Source organism: Sorex fumeus, unplaced genomic scaffold (assembly GCF_029834395.1).
Source record: "Sorex fumeus unplaced genomic scaffold, SorFum_2.1 ptg000051l, whole genome shotgun sequence".
Taxonomy (NCBI): Eukaryota; Metazoa; Chordata; class Mammalia; order Eulipotyphla; family Soricidae; genus Sorex; species Sorex fumeus.
The window spans coordinates 26974293-26991349 of NW_026606108.1; the positions used below are offsets into that span (position 1 = coordinate 26974293).

The following is a 17057-nucleotide window of genomic DNA, read 5'->3' on the forward strand; positions in this document are numbered from 1 at the left end:
TCAAGCTGGAAATTCGATAGAGCAATGGGAACGCTAATTGAAATGCAAAACAGGTGCAAGGTTCCTAGAAATGTCTAATGATCCTCCAATTCCTTGTGAATGCAGAATTAAGACATGTACCAACTAAGGTGGAGTCAAACAATTTTTTTTTAAACCTACTTCAGGAAACTTTACAGATTTCATGATTTTTTTTTTTTAAAAAAAGAGTATTGCAATCACTGGGGTTTGTCTTTCACACACTGGATATTTATTATTAGAAAATAGCTTCTATCAGCTGGCAGTACCAAACAAGTTGAAAGGAGCGTGCTTCTCACCATTTTTTCCCCTCAATGAAATTTAAATAAACAGCTCATGGTGGGGAGAGTTGCCACACCTTATTTTTTTCCCTTTAAAAACGGAATATTAAATAAAGTTTAGTACAAAACATTCTTCAAATATGACTTAATCTGTGGTTGTTGCACTGACTCTTTGAGGCAGGGATATGAAAGAGATGAAAAAAGACACTCAAGCTATCAAATCACCCCAAATAATATACAGTAGAAAATGGGAAACAAATCAACTAACTCAAGCAAAACCCATCCAAACCAAGAAACCAGTTTTAACATTGGCTTTTCAATTTTGATTATCATCTAAGTTTAATATATATATTTATATATATTTGAAATAGTAATAAAAAAGGAAGAATTGCATTGCATCCTTAGTAGGACAACCTTCCCCATATGTTAAAGAGGTGTTCAGAAAATTCCATACAGTATCTGCTAAATAAACATGTTTGGCAGCTTAGCAAATATCATATGATTGCAGCATCCATGGATTGAAGGAAAACAGCATTTGCTTTCTTCTGGCAGGGTTTCTTGCTCAGGGCGATGTGCTCACAAGGCTCTGGATGTTCTCGGGCCCTCGGGCTTAAGGAAGGGTTTGGGGGTGGCTCAGTGCATAACCCCAGTGCAGAAACTTCCAAACCCTCAACATCGAATCAACCAACCCACACACAAACATCAAACAATGGTCTCTTTTGAGTTCCTCTTGACAGAATGAAGGCCCAGCAAGGACTGCTGGGTAGAAGGTATGTTGACAGACTTTGGAATGAGGAGAATCACCCTCTGATTGGTCCGACGCCATTCGTTGTACAATCGACAGTGGTACCTAAATGACACCTGGGTTTGGAGAGGAAACATAAGGGAAGGTTTCAGATAAGCAGAAACTGATAATCCATCCAAGAAACAAATATGTCATTTAAAACAGCACCGAATAGCTGACAGTGGGTCAGCTGGTCAGGACATGATATTGGGTGCCAAGAGAGGAACCCCCTCCTGTGGGCAGAACTCCTGGGCTGGCCTCCTCCTCCTCATAATGAGGTAAACAGGGCGGGAGTAGGAAAGGAGGTTCCTTTTGAGCTTAATTACTTTGGGATTTCAATCCTCCATGAAGTTTATGCAGGGAGGGTTTTCAGCCCTTGCCCAGTGGTGGGGTCTTTCTAGCACAGATTCCTTTTCTGCTAATAAGAGGGATTCTAGGGATTCCTACAGGCTGGACACTGGACAATTCAAAGGACCCTAAGCACAACTTTTATCACTGTACTAGGTGGACCAAATGGGTAATCCCCAATTGCTTCCAGCTCCACCACTCCATGGCTTCCAATGGGCAGGAAGCTCTCTGCATTATTCCTCTTGAGCTTTAGGATGAGCTAAGGTACAGCCCATGAGTGCCAGCCAGGTGCTTGGGTCTACCTTAGCATATAGCATCAAGGGCCCTGCCTCAAGTCCTTGTTTCTCCCCCTATACTCCACCCGAACAGCAGGACCTGTTGAGCATTCATCTCTGCCTGCTTCAGTGCTTGTCTCATAAAAAAATTGCTCAGCAGCGTGTGCTGAATGCCTGGATGACTATATATGATTTCTGATGGCAACACTGCTTCAGGTGTAAGCATCCTTTGTATACTGCACAGCAGTTTGGGAGGTGAACTGATGGCCAATTGTGACATCACTGTTTCTAAAATGGCATCCTTCTCAGGTAAATGGAACAAGATGCTGGCATCTATGTTGTATTCTGGAGAAGACAAACCTGATGACTTAGGAATTCCTCTGGAAGTTCAGTCTGTACTTTTTTTTTTTTCTTTTTGGGTCACACCTGGCGATGCACAGGGGTTACTCCTGGCTCTGCACTCAGAAGTTACTCCTGGCGGTGCTCGATTCCCTGGCTGGGAATCAAACCCGGGTCGGCTGCGTGCAAGGCAAACGCCCTACCCACTGTGCTATTTCTCCAGCCCCCAGTCTGTACTTTTAAAGGTATCTTTAAATACTTTTAAAAACTGGTGTTGGTTGCAGTTTGAGTGTATCTTAACAACTCCCCTAGTTATTGGGTGAAAGGGTGTCCATCACCTCAGGATGACAAACAATCTGGATCTGGGCAGTGTGGAATTCTGGAGTGGCAGGGGGTGGGGGTAGTGGTGTTGCCCCTGGTGTAGGTCAGAGAAGGGGTTGACCATGGTGGCTTGAGGTCAGTGTTTCTTGAAAGCAGAGGAGAGTACCAGCCCTTGATCAGAAAGAGATTGTTAGTCTTCATGGCAGGATTGTGAAATTCAAGGCCAATCGGTCAGATTTCTGAGGCTAGAAAGCAGATGCCATGGGCTGAGTGCCAGAGAGATTTGGGTATGAAAATATAAGCTTTTAAACTCACACAGATGTGCTTTTCCCAAAAGGCTCTTAACATGCCAAAGTAGGGGTGTGTGTGTGTGTGTGTGTGTGTGTGTGTGTGTGTGTGGTGTGTGTGTGTGTGTGTGTGTGTATAAATTTGATTCTCTTGTATCGGTCTGTCCTGTGCTGTGTGGTATAATTCATAAATGTGAAAGAGGCATGTTGTTCAGGCCTGTGGTTCAGGCCCAAGGATAGGGAAGAGATAAAAACGCAAACACTAATGCAGAGCTCTGGCACTACAAGAAGCCTAGAATCTGGAAATATTATGAGAGCTGGATTTCAGACCAAGAGTTCCTTCTCCATGATTGTGAGAGCTGAGTGTGTTTGGCATTTGTCCATGAGTAGTAGAGAAGCAACTGAGGGTGGATGGAAGCGGCTCTTTATGAACGGCAACAGCAGTGGGGCCCCGGGAGCAGGCGCTTGGGGCTGAAGCGCATATCCTCCACTGAAGGAGAAGGTGCTTCGTTGTCCCTAAGCTGCAGTTTCCTTGTTTGTAACAGTGAATAATGATTTCTGAGAGAATTCATGAATAACACTTAGTGCAGTGCCATGTACAGCCAATGTTCTTGGCATATTATTTTTACTGCATTAACTCTGAAAAAAAATGATAATTTTGTAATTCTCCTTTTCAGATATAAGAAGTTGGGGGAAAATGAGGTTTCCCTTAAGGCCTTACTCAGTGGGACAGGTGTCCAGTGGTCGACACCTCACCAGGGAGCTCGTTAGACTTCCAGAATTTGGGGATCCCCCCACCCCGATCTAAGGAATCAGAGTGTGCATTTTAACAAGATCTCTTGGTGATGCTCACATGTCTGAGCGTGAGAAGCTGTGTTTCAAGCAGCATGGGGAGTTGAAGACTTTGCAAGTCTCCTGAATCCCTGGCAGGAAACATGGAAGTCAGCCCACTTGTTCAGACAAATAAATGAAATCCTATTATGCAGGGATCTCTATCAATTGCCCTTAACCACCACTCTCTGCAGGCAGATTCCATCAATCAGAGGAATGAATCATATGACGTGACTGTTATTATGCCAAAGGAAACCTGGCTTCAATGCATAAGGGGTCACAGGCTTGTACCTAGCCCAGGTTGATGCTACCACCAAGACACTCCCTCCCTGCAGTGGAACAGCATAGAAGAAAGGATGTTTGACTTAGAGAAAGAAAGAGGCACTCGATTAGAAAAACAAATACTGGCCAAACAGAAGCGATAGCCAAAGTGTAGTGGAGAACTTCATTCAGGAATCTGTTGAATTCTGAGACTTTAAGGTGAGGATCAGAAAAATGAGCACCGTGCTGCTGTTCTAAAAATAGTCCTATAGGATGGGATTCTTCAAGTATAATCATTTGTTCATCCAAAGGCTATTTATTAACCTCCTGGATGGGTCAGGTCTACACCAAGGGCCATGGTCACATGGATGGCAAAGTAGAGTTGGGAAACATCATTAGCATCCCCTTCTCTGTGTCAGTGAGGTGACACACTATGGTTGAAGGTTTGCTGTAAAGTCACAGCAGGCCTGGGGAAAGCCGCTCATTATGTATTTTTATTCTGCCCTCTCTCTCTCTGGAGGTTATGGTGCCCCTGAAGCATGCCAATAGGACCAGGCCATCTAAGCTCCTTCCCAGAAATGGTCCAGCTCACTGATCTCTGATGATCACGTGGCAGGAAAGATTGGAAGCAAACAGGCCCATAGAAATTCTTGGCACCCAGCACACTGCACTCATCTGCAAAGCTGCTAGGGGTGTCAACCCTCAGTGGTTCTTGTCAAGACAATTGTCCAGCAGTTCCATAACGGGAACTTAACTGATTACTCCAAGGCACTGAAGTCAGCCAAAAGAACTCATTGTTCATTTTCTCCTGCAATGTCAACATTTTCTGTGCTACTTACTGGCTGTTACCAGTGATATAGGGAATGGAGGGACTTCCTGGGGTGGGGGTGGGGGTGTCACGGCACCATGGTATCCTTATTTTTAGACTGCTCATCTGGGACTAACACAAATTCCTCTATGGAAGATTACATAACATTTAATGTGGACTCAGTTTTCATTTAGTTCTTGGGAATACCACCTGCAGACTTTGAATAGCTTGTGGCCGGCACTCAAGTGAAGGTGGCTGGGATCATGGCCTCCTCAGTTCCAGTGGCTGTGTTTTCACACATGTCCAAGAGGACAGGGCTATGGGAGTTTGCCTCAAGACAGACTCTACATAGCCGCATGGGTGGGTGAGGAAGTCCAAAGGCGCTTTCGGGTGCTTGGCAGGGTGCGTGGCTCTCTTTACAGTGCTGCCGCTGAGGCCCTTGTTGAAAGCTCCTGTGAGGAGCCCGGGCGGGACTGACAGCATGTTTGTTTATCGGAGACATTTTCACAGCATATTCTCCTTAAGCTTGACAGCTTGTTTACAATGTGTTTCTGCTGGAGGGCAGTTTCCAAGTGCTGTCAGCATCTGAATTACGGCTCTTACCAGGGTGCTCGGTGCAACACTCATCTGGGAAAGACTTAGACTAGATCCGGCAACCTATTGCTGAGCTGACGCTGCAGCCTGTTCTCATACCAAAGCAGAGATATGTTTTTGCATTCTGTAGAAGGCCTGGGGGCTCAGGAAGTGGGGGGACAGTTTTGAGGAGAGAACCCGTGTCAGGGTTGGCTGGTCCGATGTATGTCTCACACAACTCACCAACTCCTCCCAACAACCCCTGACCCAGCGCTGTCTGCGTTTCCCCTGGCCACACAGCAGAGGAACGACCTGCAGAGAGGCTCAGGACCCTGTGTGACGCTCGTAGGATACTCAAACTTGGGTTGAAACCCAGAGCCCTTGGATTTTGCATGTGGGCACTCTTTCCTAGGCAACACAGCCTTTTGGAAGCATTTCCGGAATGAAGCATGGTATTTTCCATGAACCATGGTATTTTTCTCCTGAAAATGTCCTACTCATGCCTTCTTTTCATACGAAGTGGGAGATGAGCGGGGTCTCTAGGAAATCTTTTTCTTTCTATTCTTCCCTTCTTCCCTCCTGCGTCTCTCACCTCTGTCCCCTGTTCCTGTTAGGTTAAGCGTATGCTTTTCAGAGCAGTTTTTCCAAAGCGCCTTGAATTGGTTTGAGAGTCTAACATTTGGGTTTACACTTTCATCCTAAGGTGTCTTCTAAGAAAAAACCATAAATGATACATCTCTAGACATGGTAAAAACTTACACTTAATCCTTTCCTGAAGTATTCGCTCTATATGCTTTCATTCCAATCTCTGATCACCAGGGGAAGGTTGTGGGATGGGGGCTACTCCCATCCTTATTTTATAGTGGAGACAGTAATTTTCCTTCCCTGAGCCTCTGTGATGTCTGCTGAGACAATTTAATTTCTTTTTTCCTAGCCTTTCTTGCAGCACAGTGACCTTCAGACTTGTGAGGGAGCCTCACTGACTGATTAAAGCACATACTCTGAAAAACAGGCAACAGTGGCTTTGTTTGGGGGCTTCATCAGGTTGGGGCTGGGGTGCCTACAGGAGCCACAGGGCTCAAGCACGCCCTTTACTAACTTTCAAATCATGTTCCTCCAAGACTGAAACGGGTTTCCACTTGCTGTCTGAACACCATGAACAAGACGGAAGTGAGCAGGGGGGTCGTGCCCGGGTGCAGCTGGTGGGACTGGCCTTAAGAGGAGGAGGAGGAAGGGAGGAAGCAGAGTGACCGGGGCTTCCACATGCTGACTCTGAGCTATGGGATCTGGGAATGGTCCACTTTAGACAGGAAATACATATTGAATAACAGTGGAGCATGTTTAGATTAGAAATGAGCAGACCCAGGAGAGTAATGCCAGGAAACAGGGGCCCCGGTCTCTGAAAATATTCTAAAGGCTGGTGACGTTCTTCCCTGTTGCAAAGGCAAAATGCTGCACGTTGCTGGCACTGCCCACTGGTTCCCGAGCAATCACTTCCTTCATGAGTTTTTTTTTTTTTAAGCACACACACAGGTGTTTAAATTTCTTTTTTCTTTTCCTCATAGAGAGCAGGAACACACACTGGGAACCGGTTTTTCTTGGGATGCGGCTTCTGAGCTAGATAAATTAGTTTCCATTCATGGTTACTATCCCAACAGACAAAGTGCAACTCTGCTCAGCAAAGGCTTTAGGCTGTCAGGATGAAAGGAAGTGAGGACCAGCAGGAGTTCAGCCACGGTGGCCACATAATTAACAATATACTCCAAGAAACAATGCCACACATCTGAACAGATGGAGACCAAGGCTATAGGAGGAGAGCATTGCTCAGGGAGTGTACTTTTTTTTGGAGGGGACGGGGGGGGGGGGGTGGTGGGAATCTCTAAGTGGTGATCAGGAGGTGGGGACAGAGGGGTGGATGACACCTGTAATTCTCAGCCAGCCAAGCCAGTGGTTCAACACAAAGGCCAGAGGATGTGATGCTGGGGATTACAAAGGCTGTACTCGATGCTCTGCGTATCAAACCTGCCTGAACCACTGTTTTAGTTCCAGGCCCCCAGGTTGTCTTTGAATAGGGGGTTCCCTTAAAACCCTGAGGCAGGAAGCTGGGGCTTCCCTCAAAAAAAGCCAGGACTCTTTTTTTTTGTAGATTTGCTATTTCGAGCAGCACACAGAGACACCCACTCTCTGTCTGTCTGTTTGTCTCTCATATTATCATCTTAAGACTTGTCTTCTATTAGACAGATGAGACAGTGCTGTAGGCAGGTGGGCTGCCTGTGCCTTCCAGTTCCAAAGGCTTAAACACTCCCACCCCGAACCAAGGGCCGTACTTACTAGTGTCCAAAAGAGGTAAATAGTGAAGAGTGCGACAGTGAGTGCAATCAGTCCGACGGCTTCGAGCCGACTACTAAAGTGCAGGTGGTCCACGGCGCCCCTCAGGCACAGCCAGCCTGATATGGTGGCCAGCGGTGTGATGAACAAGAAGCACACCATGTCCCCAAACAGAGTCCGCTTCTCGTGCTGGGGGCCTGGGTTTCGAAGCCACTGTCAGGGAAAGAGAGACAGAAGAGGATGGTTGAGAAATGGCTCCAGTCTCGAGTGGAGATGAGACATGTGACCCTAGAGCTGTCTTTGTCTTCAAAACCTGGACAAAGGCACTTCTGATCTCTTCTGAGATGGCAGGAAGCAGTCAAGGCTCATTCCCACACCCGTGTCTCCTGAATAAGACTGAGCATGATAATAATATGACAACAGCGACTATAACTACCACTGCAGTAATGGGTATAGGTGACCAGCTATTTTGAAAACAGTTAATAATTATTACTGGGAATCACAATGACCCTTGAGGAAGGGAGAGTTTTTTTTTAATTAAAATTTTTTTTAAGTTAACAGCTGACCCACAAAAATCTGTGTCATATGGGGAACATAAAGTAACAAAACAGGAGACTAACACCCAAGAGTGGCCGGGATTAGTACCAGGAGGTTTGCTCCATGGCTTGGAGGCCAACCACACATGCTAGGGGAAAAGGGAGCTCAGATAGAGAAGGGAACACCAAATAAAGGATGTTGGGAGGATCCTCCCAGGATGGGAGAGGCATTCTGAAAGTAGACTATAGACCAAACATGATTGCCACTCAATACCTCTTTCGCAAATCACAACACCCAAGAGGAGAGAGAGAACAAAAGGGAATGCCTGCCACAGAGGCAGGGTGGGATGGGGGGCATGGGGGGTGGGAGGGATACTGGCATCCATGGTGGTGGGAAATGGGCACTGGTGGAGGGATGGGTATTTGATCATTGCATAATTGAAACCCAAGCACAAAAATTTGTAAATCTACAACTGTACCTCATGGTGTCTCACTAATAAAAATTTTAAAAAAAATCTCTGTCATATGGTCATAGTCATTCATAGTCTTGATCCTGGGGTTTGATTTCTTTGGGGGTGGGTGTCACCCAAGCAGTGCTTAGGGAAGCTACATCACTTTAGTGATACTCAACCAATTGTGCCAGACAATTTTACGTTTAGGTTTGATAATGCAGTGCTGCTGGAACCCAGCAGTGCTCTGAGCCACACCCTACAATGTTTGGGGATCTCCAGGGATCTCCACCTAGCAATACTGGGGGACCATGTTGTCTGCCAGGATTGAAGTTGACTTCAGTTCTTCTCACTGCCTCCTTGGCCTCCTTGAGAATGGGTATAGGAGGGTTAACTCAGCAGGACCCTGTTGCTCAAATCCAAATCCTCTATCTTTGTATATTTCCTGGAAAGACTAGGTTTTTTTTTTTTTTAATACAGGGTAATACTAGTTTATTTGGTTTTATTTATTTATTTTTGTGTGGGCTATAACCAGCTGTGCCAGGGCTTACTCTTGGCTATGTGCTCAGTGATCACTCCTGTCAGGCTCAGTGGACCATATGGAATGCTGGGAATTGAACCAGGGTCAGGTGCCAGCACAGTAAGTGCCTTAACCACTCTACTATGTCTCTGACCTCTAGACTGGTTTTGTTTTGTCGTTTTTTTGTTTTGGCCACACTCGACAGCTCAGGGCTTCTCTTGGCTCTACACTCAGGGATCACTTCTGGCAACCTGAATAAATATTAAGACAGATTCTGGGGGAGTTGATTTGCTTGTGAATTTAACTGCAGCAATGTAAAAACTGGATATAAGTACTAAAACGATCAAGTGCAAATCACATTAACTTTGTTATGTGTTGTCATGTCATCCTAGACTTGTCAGCAGCTTCAAAGAAATCCAAAGAGCTCTTACTAATGATCATGACCTTGCTTAAATATGTGGAGCATCGCTCTGGGTTGGAAGCAGAGAGTGACCATAATTAGTCCAGTGTCACAGAGCACAGTGAGGTCAAAGATTGCTCCAGGTGTTTCACAGGTGGAAATGAAAGGCTGTGGTTCTCTCTGCTCTGGTTCAGTGCACAGTTAGTGAAATATCTGAAGAGTAAAATGACACGTCTTGGAGAGTCCGATTCTTAAGCAATGGTATCCAAACTGCAGAACCAACTCTCCTTGTAGCTTAGATTTTCCTAAAGACAAATCTGGAAGCCAGTCTGGTTTTTTCAAATCTCCATCTTGCTGGAATGTTGTTGGGTCTCAGAAAACATGTCACATGGCGACAGGCTGGTTCTCATTGACTTCTCTTCATTTCTTTGACTTGGGACTTCTGAATGCAATTTATTAAAACTAATTTAGTACTTTACTTATCTACATGACCCTTGACATTACCCTATGAAATGATTCAGGTTTGGAAGGAGGTAATTATGAATTACTACTTATCTCTCTGATGTAAATAAATTATAAAGGCAAACTAGAAATCACTGTTTCTTGTTCTCAGTTTCCTGTTTTCTAATTGTTCTTCAAGCTAATATCTTCCTGAAAGATTTCCAGGCTACTTTATATGCTCACAATCATTCGATGGCAGGAATTCACCATACTAATACTTTCTGGGGGAGTGGAAGATGTGCTTTTTGTGTTGTTTGCTGATGGTCTTATTTAGGTAAAAGTTCTTTTAGCAGGTACTATTTTGTTAATATCTGTTACTTCTTCAGAAACCTGTGTGTCTCTCTTTTAGGTGTGTGTGGGAGCATACCCAGCAGTGCTCAGGGCTTATCACTGGTTCTGCTCAGGAATCACTCTTTTTTTTTTTTTTTTAAATCTTATTGGATCACCATGAGATAGTTACAAGCTTTCATGTTTGTGTTACAATCACAGAATGATCAAACACCCATCCCTCCACCAGTGCACATTCCCCACCACCAATATCCCTGGTATACCTCCCCTTTCCCACCTTCCCCCTGCCTCCATGGCAGAAAATATTCCCCATACTCTCTCTCTACTTTTGGGCATAATGGTTTGCAATACAGACACTTAGAGATCATTATGTTTGGTCCTTTATCTACTTTCTGCACACATCTCTCATCCCGACTGGTCAGGAATCATTCTTGTTGGTGTTCAGAGACATATTTGCGATGTTAGGCTGGGGACCGAAAAAGGTTGGTCAGATGCAAGGCCAATACCTTAACCACTGTACCCATTAATCCCTCTGACCCATTATTTATCTCTTACAAACACAGGCCCCATGAATAAAACCAGTGGTAATAATCTATTAATGAGAAAACAGTGACCCTGTGCCACGGTACAGAACTCTACCAAAGTATCCAAATGTGCTGACACAGGATATTCATACAAGCAGAGTGTATAGCAGAGAAAATCTGATTACAGCTCAAATTTCCAGCAATAGGGGACTGACTAAATAAATTACAGAATTTACTTAAAATAATTTCAAACAATACCACACATTTTATATTTGCTGCAATGCTATACTGCTAAGGAGATAAAAAGAATTCTACTGGACGGAATGTAGAATATGAACCTACTTCTAGAAATATATATTTACATAGACATAGACACTGATATTTGCACAGCTACAGTGGATTTACTCAGAAAAAGACCATCAGGATAGCCAGCAAAAAAATGCAGTTTTTTAGTGGTGGAATCATGAATGGCTTTTAATTTTTTTCTTTTTGTAGATATTCTGGTTCTCCTACAATAAACATGAGGATAAAACAAATAAAATGATCACTTTTGTAAATACAAATGTATGTATGAGTTGTGTATCAAACATTAGAGAAACACCCACATCCATAGAGTGGGAGATACAAAGAGACATGGGTGTAGGGGACAGGAAGAGGGGTGTTGTCTACCAGGAACACAGGGAAAAAAGCAGTAAATATATAGAAAGCTCAGGGATAGAAATTGCGTCCCTGTCCCTGTCCTTCTGTTGTTCATCGATTTGCTCAAGTGAGCCCAGTAACATTGTGAGATTTGTTTTTTCTTTTTTTACATTCAAGTAGTATTTATTCTTTCTTGTTTTAAAAAATTTTTTATTAGTGAAACACCATGAGGTACAGTTGTAGACTTACAAATTTTTGTGCTTGGGTTTCAGTTATACAATGATTGAGTACCCAACCCTCCACCAATGCCCATTCTCCACCACCACGGATCCCAGGATCCCTCCCACCCCCCATTCCCTCCATTCCACCCTACCTCTGTGGCAGGGCATTCCCTTTTGTTCTCTCTCTCCTTTTGAGTGCTGTGATTTTCAAAAGAGACATTGAGTGGCAATCATGCTCGGTCTATAGTCTACTCTCATCACCCATCTCCCATCCTGGGAGGAACCTCCCAACACCCTTTATTTGGTGCTCCCTTCTTTATCTGAGCTGCATTTTACCCTAGCATGTGTGGCTGGCCTCAAAGCCATGGAGACTTGTTAACTGTGTTTGGCATATCGAATACATCACAGGTAGCTTGCCAGGCTTTGCCGTGTGGGCGAGATACTCTTGGCAGCTTGCCAGGCTCTCCAAGAGGGGCGAAGGAATCAAACTCGGGTCGGCCATGTTGGCTGCGTGCAAGGCAAATGCCCTACCTGCTGTGCTATCACTCCAGAAATTGAGTATATTGTGAAATATCTCAGTCTTCAGACACGCTATTAAGTGAGCACTAACATTATAATCCACATTCTATATCATCTGCACACATAGAATGGATCTATATGTCCATATAGACAAAAATCCCAGGATCAGAGTTTTGTCATTCACTTTCAGATAGTGAATGATAAGGAGGAGGAATTGAAGCAAGTTTTACTTTATTGCTGCCTGCTCACCATGTTTACATTTTCTTTGGTACCAAATGCAGCACATGCACAGACTTAAACTGCATTTTTGTAAAATGTCAGTGAAATGGAATATAAGTCTTATTGTTCTATTGGGTATATCAGGTAGCTGAATGGTTGGCTGGCCACGGGTATCACTATGGTAATTTTATAAAATATTCACATGCTGACCTTTTGTTAATTCTTTTTTACTAAACCACAACCAAGTCTGATTTCTGGGCATCCAATTTCAGCTACATCATCATACATTTTGGCCTAATTCATAAGAGACAAAAGGTTGATCTCAATTATTATTCATTTACATTTCTTGCTTTGTATGTCTTCTACCTCTCTTATCTGTTATACACAGAGCATTCAACCCATTGTATAGCAGTATCTTCATCTCTCAAACATTCAATAACAAATAGGCTGGGGTAGGAAGGCAGGTTTGTTTGTGTTTCTGCCTTTCAACCTTATCTTATTTAAAAAAAATTTCTCTTCTACCACACTGTCCTCCCGTTGTTCATCGATTTTCTTGAGTGGGCCCAGTAATGTCTCCATTTTGAGACTTGTTGTTACTGTGTTTGGCATATTGAATATGTCACGGGTAGTTTGCCAGGCTTTGCCGTGTGGGTGAGATACTCTCTGTAGCTTGCAGAGAGTTGAACCCGTCTCGGCTGGGCTGGCTGTGTGCAAGGCAAACGCCTTACTGCTGTGCTATCGCTCTAGCCCAGCCTCTTCTACCACATCAAATTAAATTATTCATTTGGGTGGTGAAACTTTGGGGATAGACCTGAGAGTGCTCAGGGGCTACCCTTGGCTCTGTGCTTTGGGGCTACTCCTGGTTGTGCTCAGGGAACCATGCAGTGCTGACGAGTAACCCAGGCCTCCCCAAGCAGAGCATGTGCTCAGAGCATTGAGCTTTCTTCTCAGCTCCTGTCCTCAACTCCCTATCACTGATACTGAGCATATCCTACATCAACAGTGTTAAGTTTTATTTTTTCTTAATTTTAAAATTTTTTAGGTGTTTTTTTTTTTTTTTTTTTTTTGGTCATCCAGCAATGCTCAGTGGCTCCTCCTGATTCTGCACTCAGGAATTACTCCTGGAGGTTCTCAATGGGATGCCAAGGATTGAGCCTGGATTGGTTGCGTGCAAGGCAAATGCCCTTCCTGCTGTACTATCACTCTGGCCCCAAGAGTTTCATTTTTTTTCAAGTAAAAAAACTTTAAAAATTGGAGTTGCATCAAGTGGTGCTCATCAGCTTGCAAGGTAGGGACTTTGAGCCATTTTCTCTAGGTCACACCTTAAGTGTTCTCACCAGAGCAAGATGGAATATTTATGATAGTTGCCCTGGTGCGAGATACTAATCACTTATGTTGTATTATTTGGAAAACTTTGTTTCTTTTTGTTTTTAGGCCACACTTGGCAATACTCAAGGGTTACTCCTGGCTCTACACTCAGGAATCACTCTAGGTGATGCATGGGGGAATATGGGATACTGGGGAACACATGGAACACACGGTACTATTGCTCTGACCCCATAAAGTATTATTTTTGAAGACTTTTTTTTAAAACTTAGTTTTCAGCTTATACTTATGGCTTATGCGTATACTTATACTGGGTGGTTAGCTGTATTTCCTCTCTCCCTCCCTCCCTCCCTCCCTCCTCCCTGTCCTTCCTTCCTTCCTTCCTTCCTTCCTTCCTTCCTTCCTTCCTTCCTTCCTCCCTGTCCTTCCTTCCTTCCTTCCTTCCTTCCTTCCTTCCTTCCTTCCTTCCTTCCTTCCTTCCTTCCTTCCTTCCTTCCTTACTCCCTCCCTCCCTCCCTCCCTTCCTTCCTTCCTTCCCACCTGGAGATACTCAGGGATTACTCCTGCTCTGCACTCAGGAATTATTTCTGGTGGTGCTTGGGACACCATATGGGATGCTGGGAATTGAACCCAGGTCTGCCGCATGCAAGGCAAATGCCCTACCCACTGTATTATCACTCTGTCCCAGTCAGCTGTATTTTACTTTCTTTTTTCTTTTTCTTTTTTATTAGTGAAACACCATGAGGTACAGTTGTAGATTTACAATTTTTTGTGCTTGGGTTTCGATTATACAATGATCAGATACCCACCCCTCCACCAGTGCCCATTTTCCACCACCATGGATAATATTTCCCCCACCCCCATACCCCCATCCCCCCCTGCCTCTGTGGCAGGGCAATCCCTTGTGTTCTCTCTCTCTTTTTGGGTGTTGTGGTCTGCAAAAGAGGCATTGAGTGGCAAACATGTTCAGTCCATAGTCTACTTTCGACATGCATCTCCCCTCCTGGGAGGATCCTCCAAACACCCTTTATTTGGTGCTCCCTCCTCTATCTGAGCTGCCCTTTCCCCTAGAATGCCCGGCTGGCCTCTAAGCTATGGAGTAATCCTCCTGGTAGTCAGCTAGCTGTATTTTAAAAGCTGCAGATTCCTCTGTAAATAAAAAAATACTAATTTGAAAAGATTTATGTATACTTACATTCACTGCAGTGCTATTTACAATAGTGAGGTTTTGGAAACAACCCAAATACCAATAAGATCAATGGGTGCCCAAGACGTACAGATAAAAGAGGTTACATATGTGGACAATGGAATACTACTCAGCTATAGGAAAAGATGAGATCTTGCTTATTGCGACAATGTAGCTGGATTGGGAGGTAAGTCATGGTAAGTGAAATAAGACAGAGGGAGAAAGATAAATACTAGAGGACCTCACCCATGTGTGATATATAAAGAAATAAAGCAGGGCTAGGGAGATAGTACAGTGTGTAATGCACTTGCCTCATATGTGGCCAACCTGGATTTGATCCTTGGCACCACATATGGTCCCCTGATCCCTGCCAGGAGTGATCCCTGAGCCAGAGCCAGGAGTATACCCTGAGTACTGGCAGGGGTGGCCCAATAACAACAAACCACCACCCCTCCATCCCTGCCCCCCACCCCCACCAAAAAAAATTAAAACCAAAAGAAACAATGCAGAGGAATGGATAACTTCTGGTGAAAAATAACCTTAGATTGTGAGCACAGTAATTGAGAATACCAAGTAGAATGAGGGGAGAACCTGGAATGGGCAAAATACTATAGACAGTGGTGGAGGGATACTGGCACTTTGGTGAGGGGCACAGTCCTTAACACTATACTTATAAAACATAGAAACATTTAGTCTTGTAAACCAACACTTCCTCAATTAAAGGAACACAGACTAATGTATGAAATCTTTCACCTGGTATAGACACCCCTCCCCCCACCCCCCAAAGGGCTGCTGGAGGGCATGTGGGTGAGACAGAGCTAGACCCTTTCCAGCCTTTTGTTGTCTGGTTCCATCAAGCACATCAAGCAGCCAGAGTGTTCTATCGAAATCCCTGCAAGGAGCAGCCTCTTTTTCTGTGGCAATCTCATTCCAATTACTACTTGTTCCTGAACTATGGGATTGATCTAGTCCTGGAAATAAGCACAGAAACCAACCAAGCAAACATAACAGAACCCTCCAAGGCTGTCAACACCCTAGAGCCAGAGATAGTAGCGAGGATTCAAGTGGCAGCCTTCAGCAACTGTGAAGGTACATCTAGCTGAGCCAGACACTAGTGCTTCCTTTCAAGGTGGGTTAACTGTGGGTTCAGATATAATAACAGTGTCGATTTGTTAAATCCCCGAGTGGTGAATAAGGTGAAGGGGGTACAGTGCTTTAGGACATTAGATTCTGACTCTCAGCTCTGAGCTAATCGGCTTATATCGCCGAGGTAGACAGACACTATGCAGGTCAGTTTGTACTAGAACCAGATTATACTCTGGTGGCTGATAGCTCTGATCGATTACAACTTCCCCCATGAATCTCCTTAATGAGAAACCATCACAAGGATGAAAGAAACTGATAGAAGGGATTACAACTGATAGAACCATAATAAATTTATGGGACAGGGGAAAAGAAGGCTTGGCCTCACAATGTTTACTCACTTGGGTTTATCTGCACGAGTGTCTCCTGGTTTGCTGACACTTAGCAGAGTTATTAACCAAGTTCTGGCCTTTCTGGGGGTGGGTCTTATTCTTGAAGTCTGACATAGCCTGCAGGAAGCTGCCAAGCAGGCTGGGGAGCTGCCATGTCAATGGAGCAGTGGCATGGTCAGCAGCTCTGTGACAGGTCCTTTGCCTGACTTAAAACCAAAGATGCAACCTAAAACCCTGCTTCTCAGTTTGCTTGAAACACAGTAGACAGCAAGAACAAACTCCTACTAGTATTTTAAATCCCTGAACTCTACATCTTGATGAGTTTTCAGGCCAGCTGAAGTCGCTCAGAAGGAAATTCTAACTCCAGGGGAGCAGGAGATGCTTGCTCCAGATATCCATCAAAGCAGGCTCAAAGCAATGTACCTCGAATGAAAACTTTACAGAGGATTTGCTCATGACCCTAAAATGCCAATCTCCAGCCTTGGCTTCTTGCCAAAACTCCAGATGTGTATATTTAACAGGCCAGTCAACAGCTCTACTAGGATGACTAAGAGAAAACTCAAATGTTATCTGCCCAAAACAGAAATCTTGATTTAGGATTTACTTCATGATCCTTTTCTTCTCTGGGTCTCCTCCATATCAGTAAATGACAATAACCTCTACCAGTGGTGCAGTCCTATTTCTCTCTTCATTCCATGTATCTGGCCCTTCAATAAACCCTGCCAGTTCTTGCCAGCACGTCCTCAGACATATATCTGGACTCTGTGCTGTGCTCTTCATGTCCACGACTGCCCTCTTGTACC

The 17057-nt window shown here is 44.3% G+C and overlaps 1 protein-coding gene across 1 annotated transcript in view; it reads right to left on the reverse strand.

Annotated features, from left to right (window-relative positions):
• Positions 1 to 235: 235 nt before the first annotated feature.
• Positions 236 to 17057, reverse strand: part of MARCHF3 (membrane associated ring-CH-type finger 3) — a 177633-nt gene continuing 160811 nt past the window's right edge. The window contains exons 4-5 of the mRNA XM_056124354.1: positions 7455 to 7664; positions 236 to 1157 (exon numbers count right to left, since the gene is read on the reverse strand). Of these exons, the coding sequence (XP_055980329.1) occupies positions 999 to 1157; positions 7455 to 7664 (369 nt within the window). The 3' untranslated portion in view covers positions 236 to 998. The remainder of the gene's footprint in view (positions 1158 to 7454; positions 7665 to 17057) is intronic.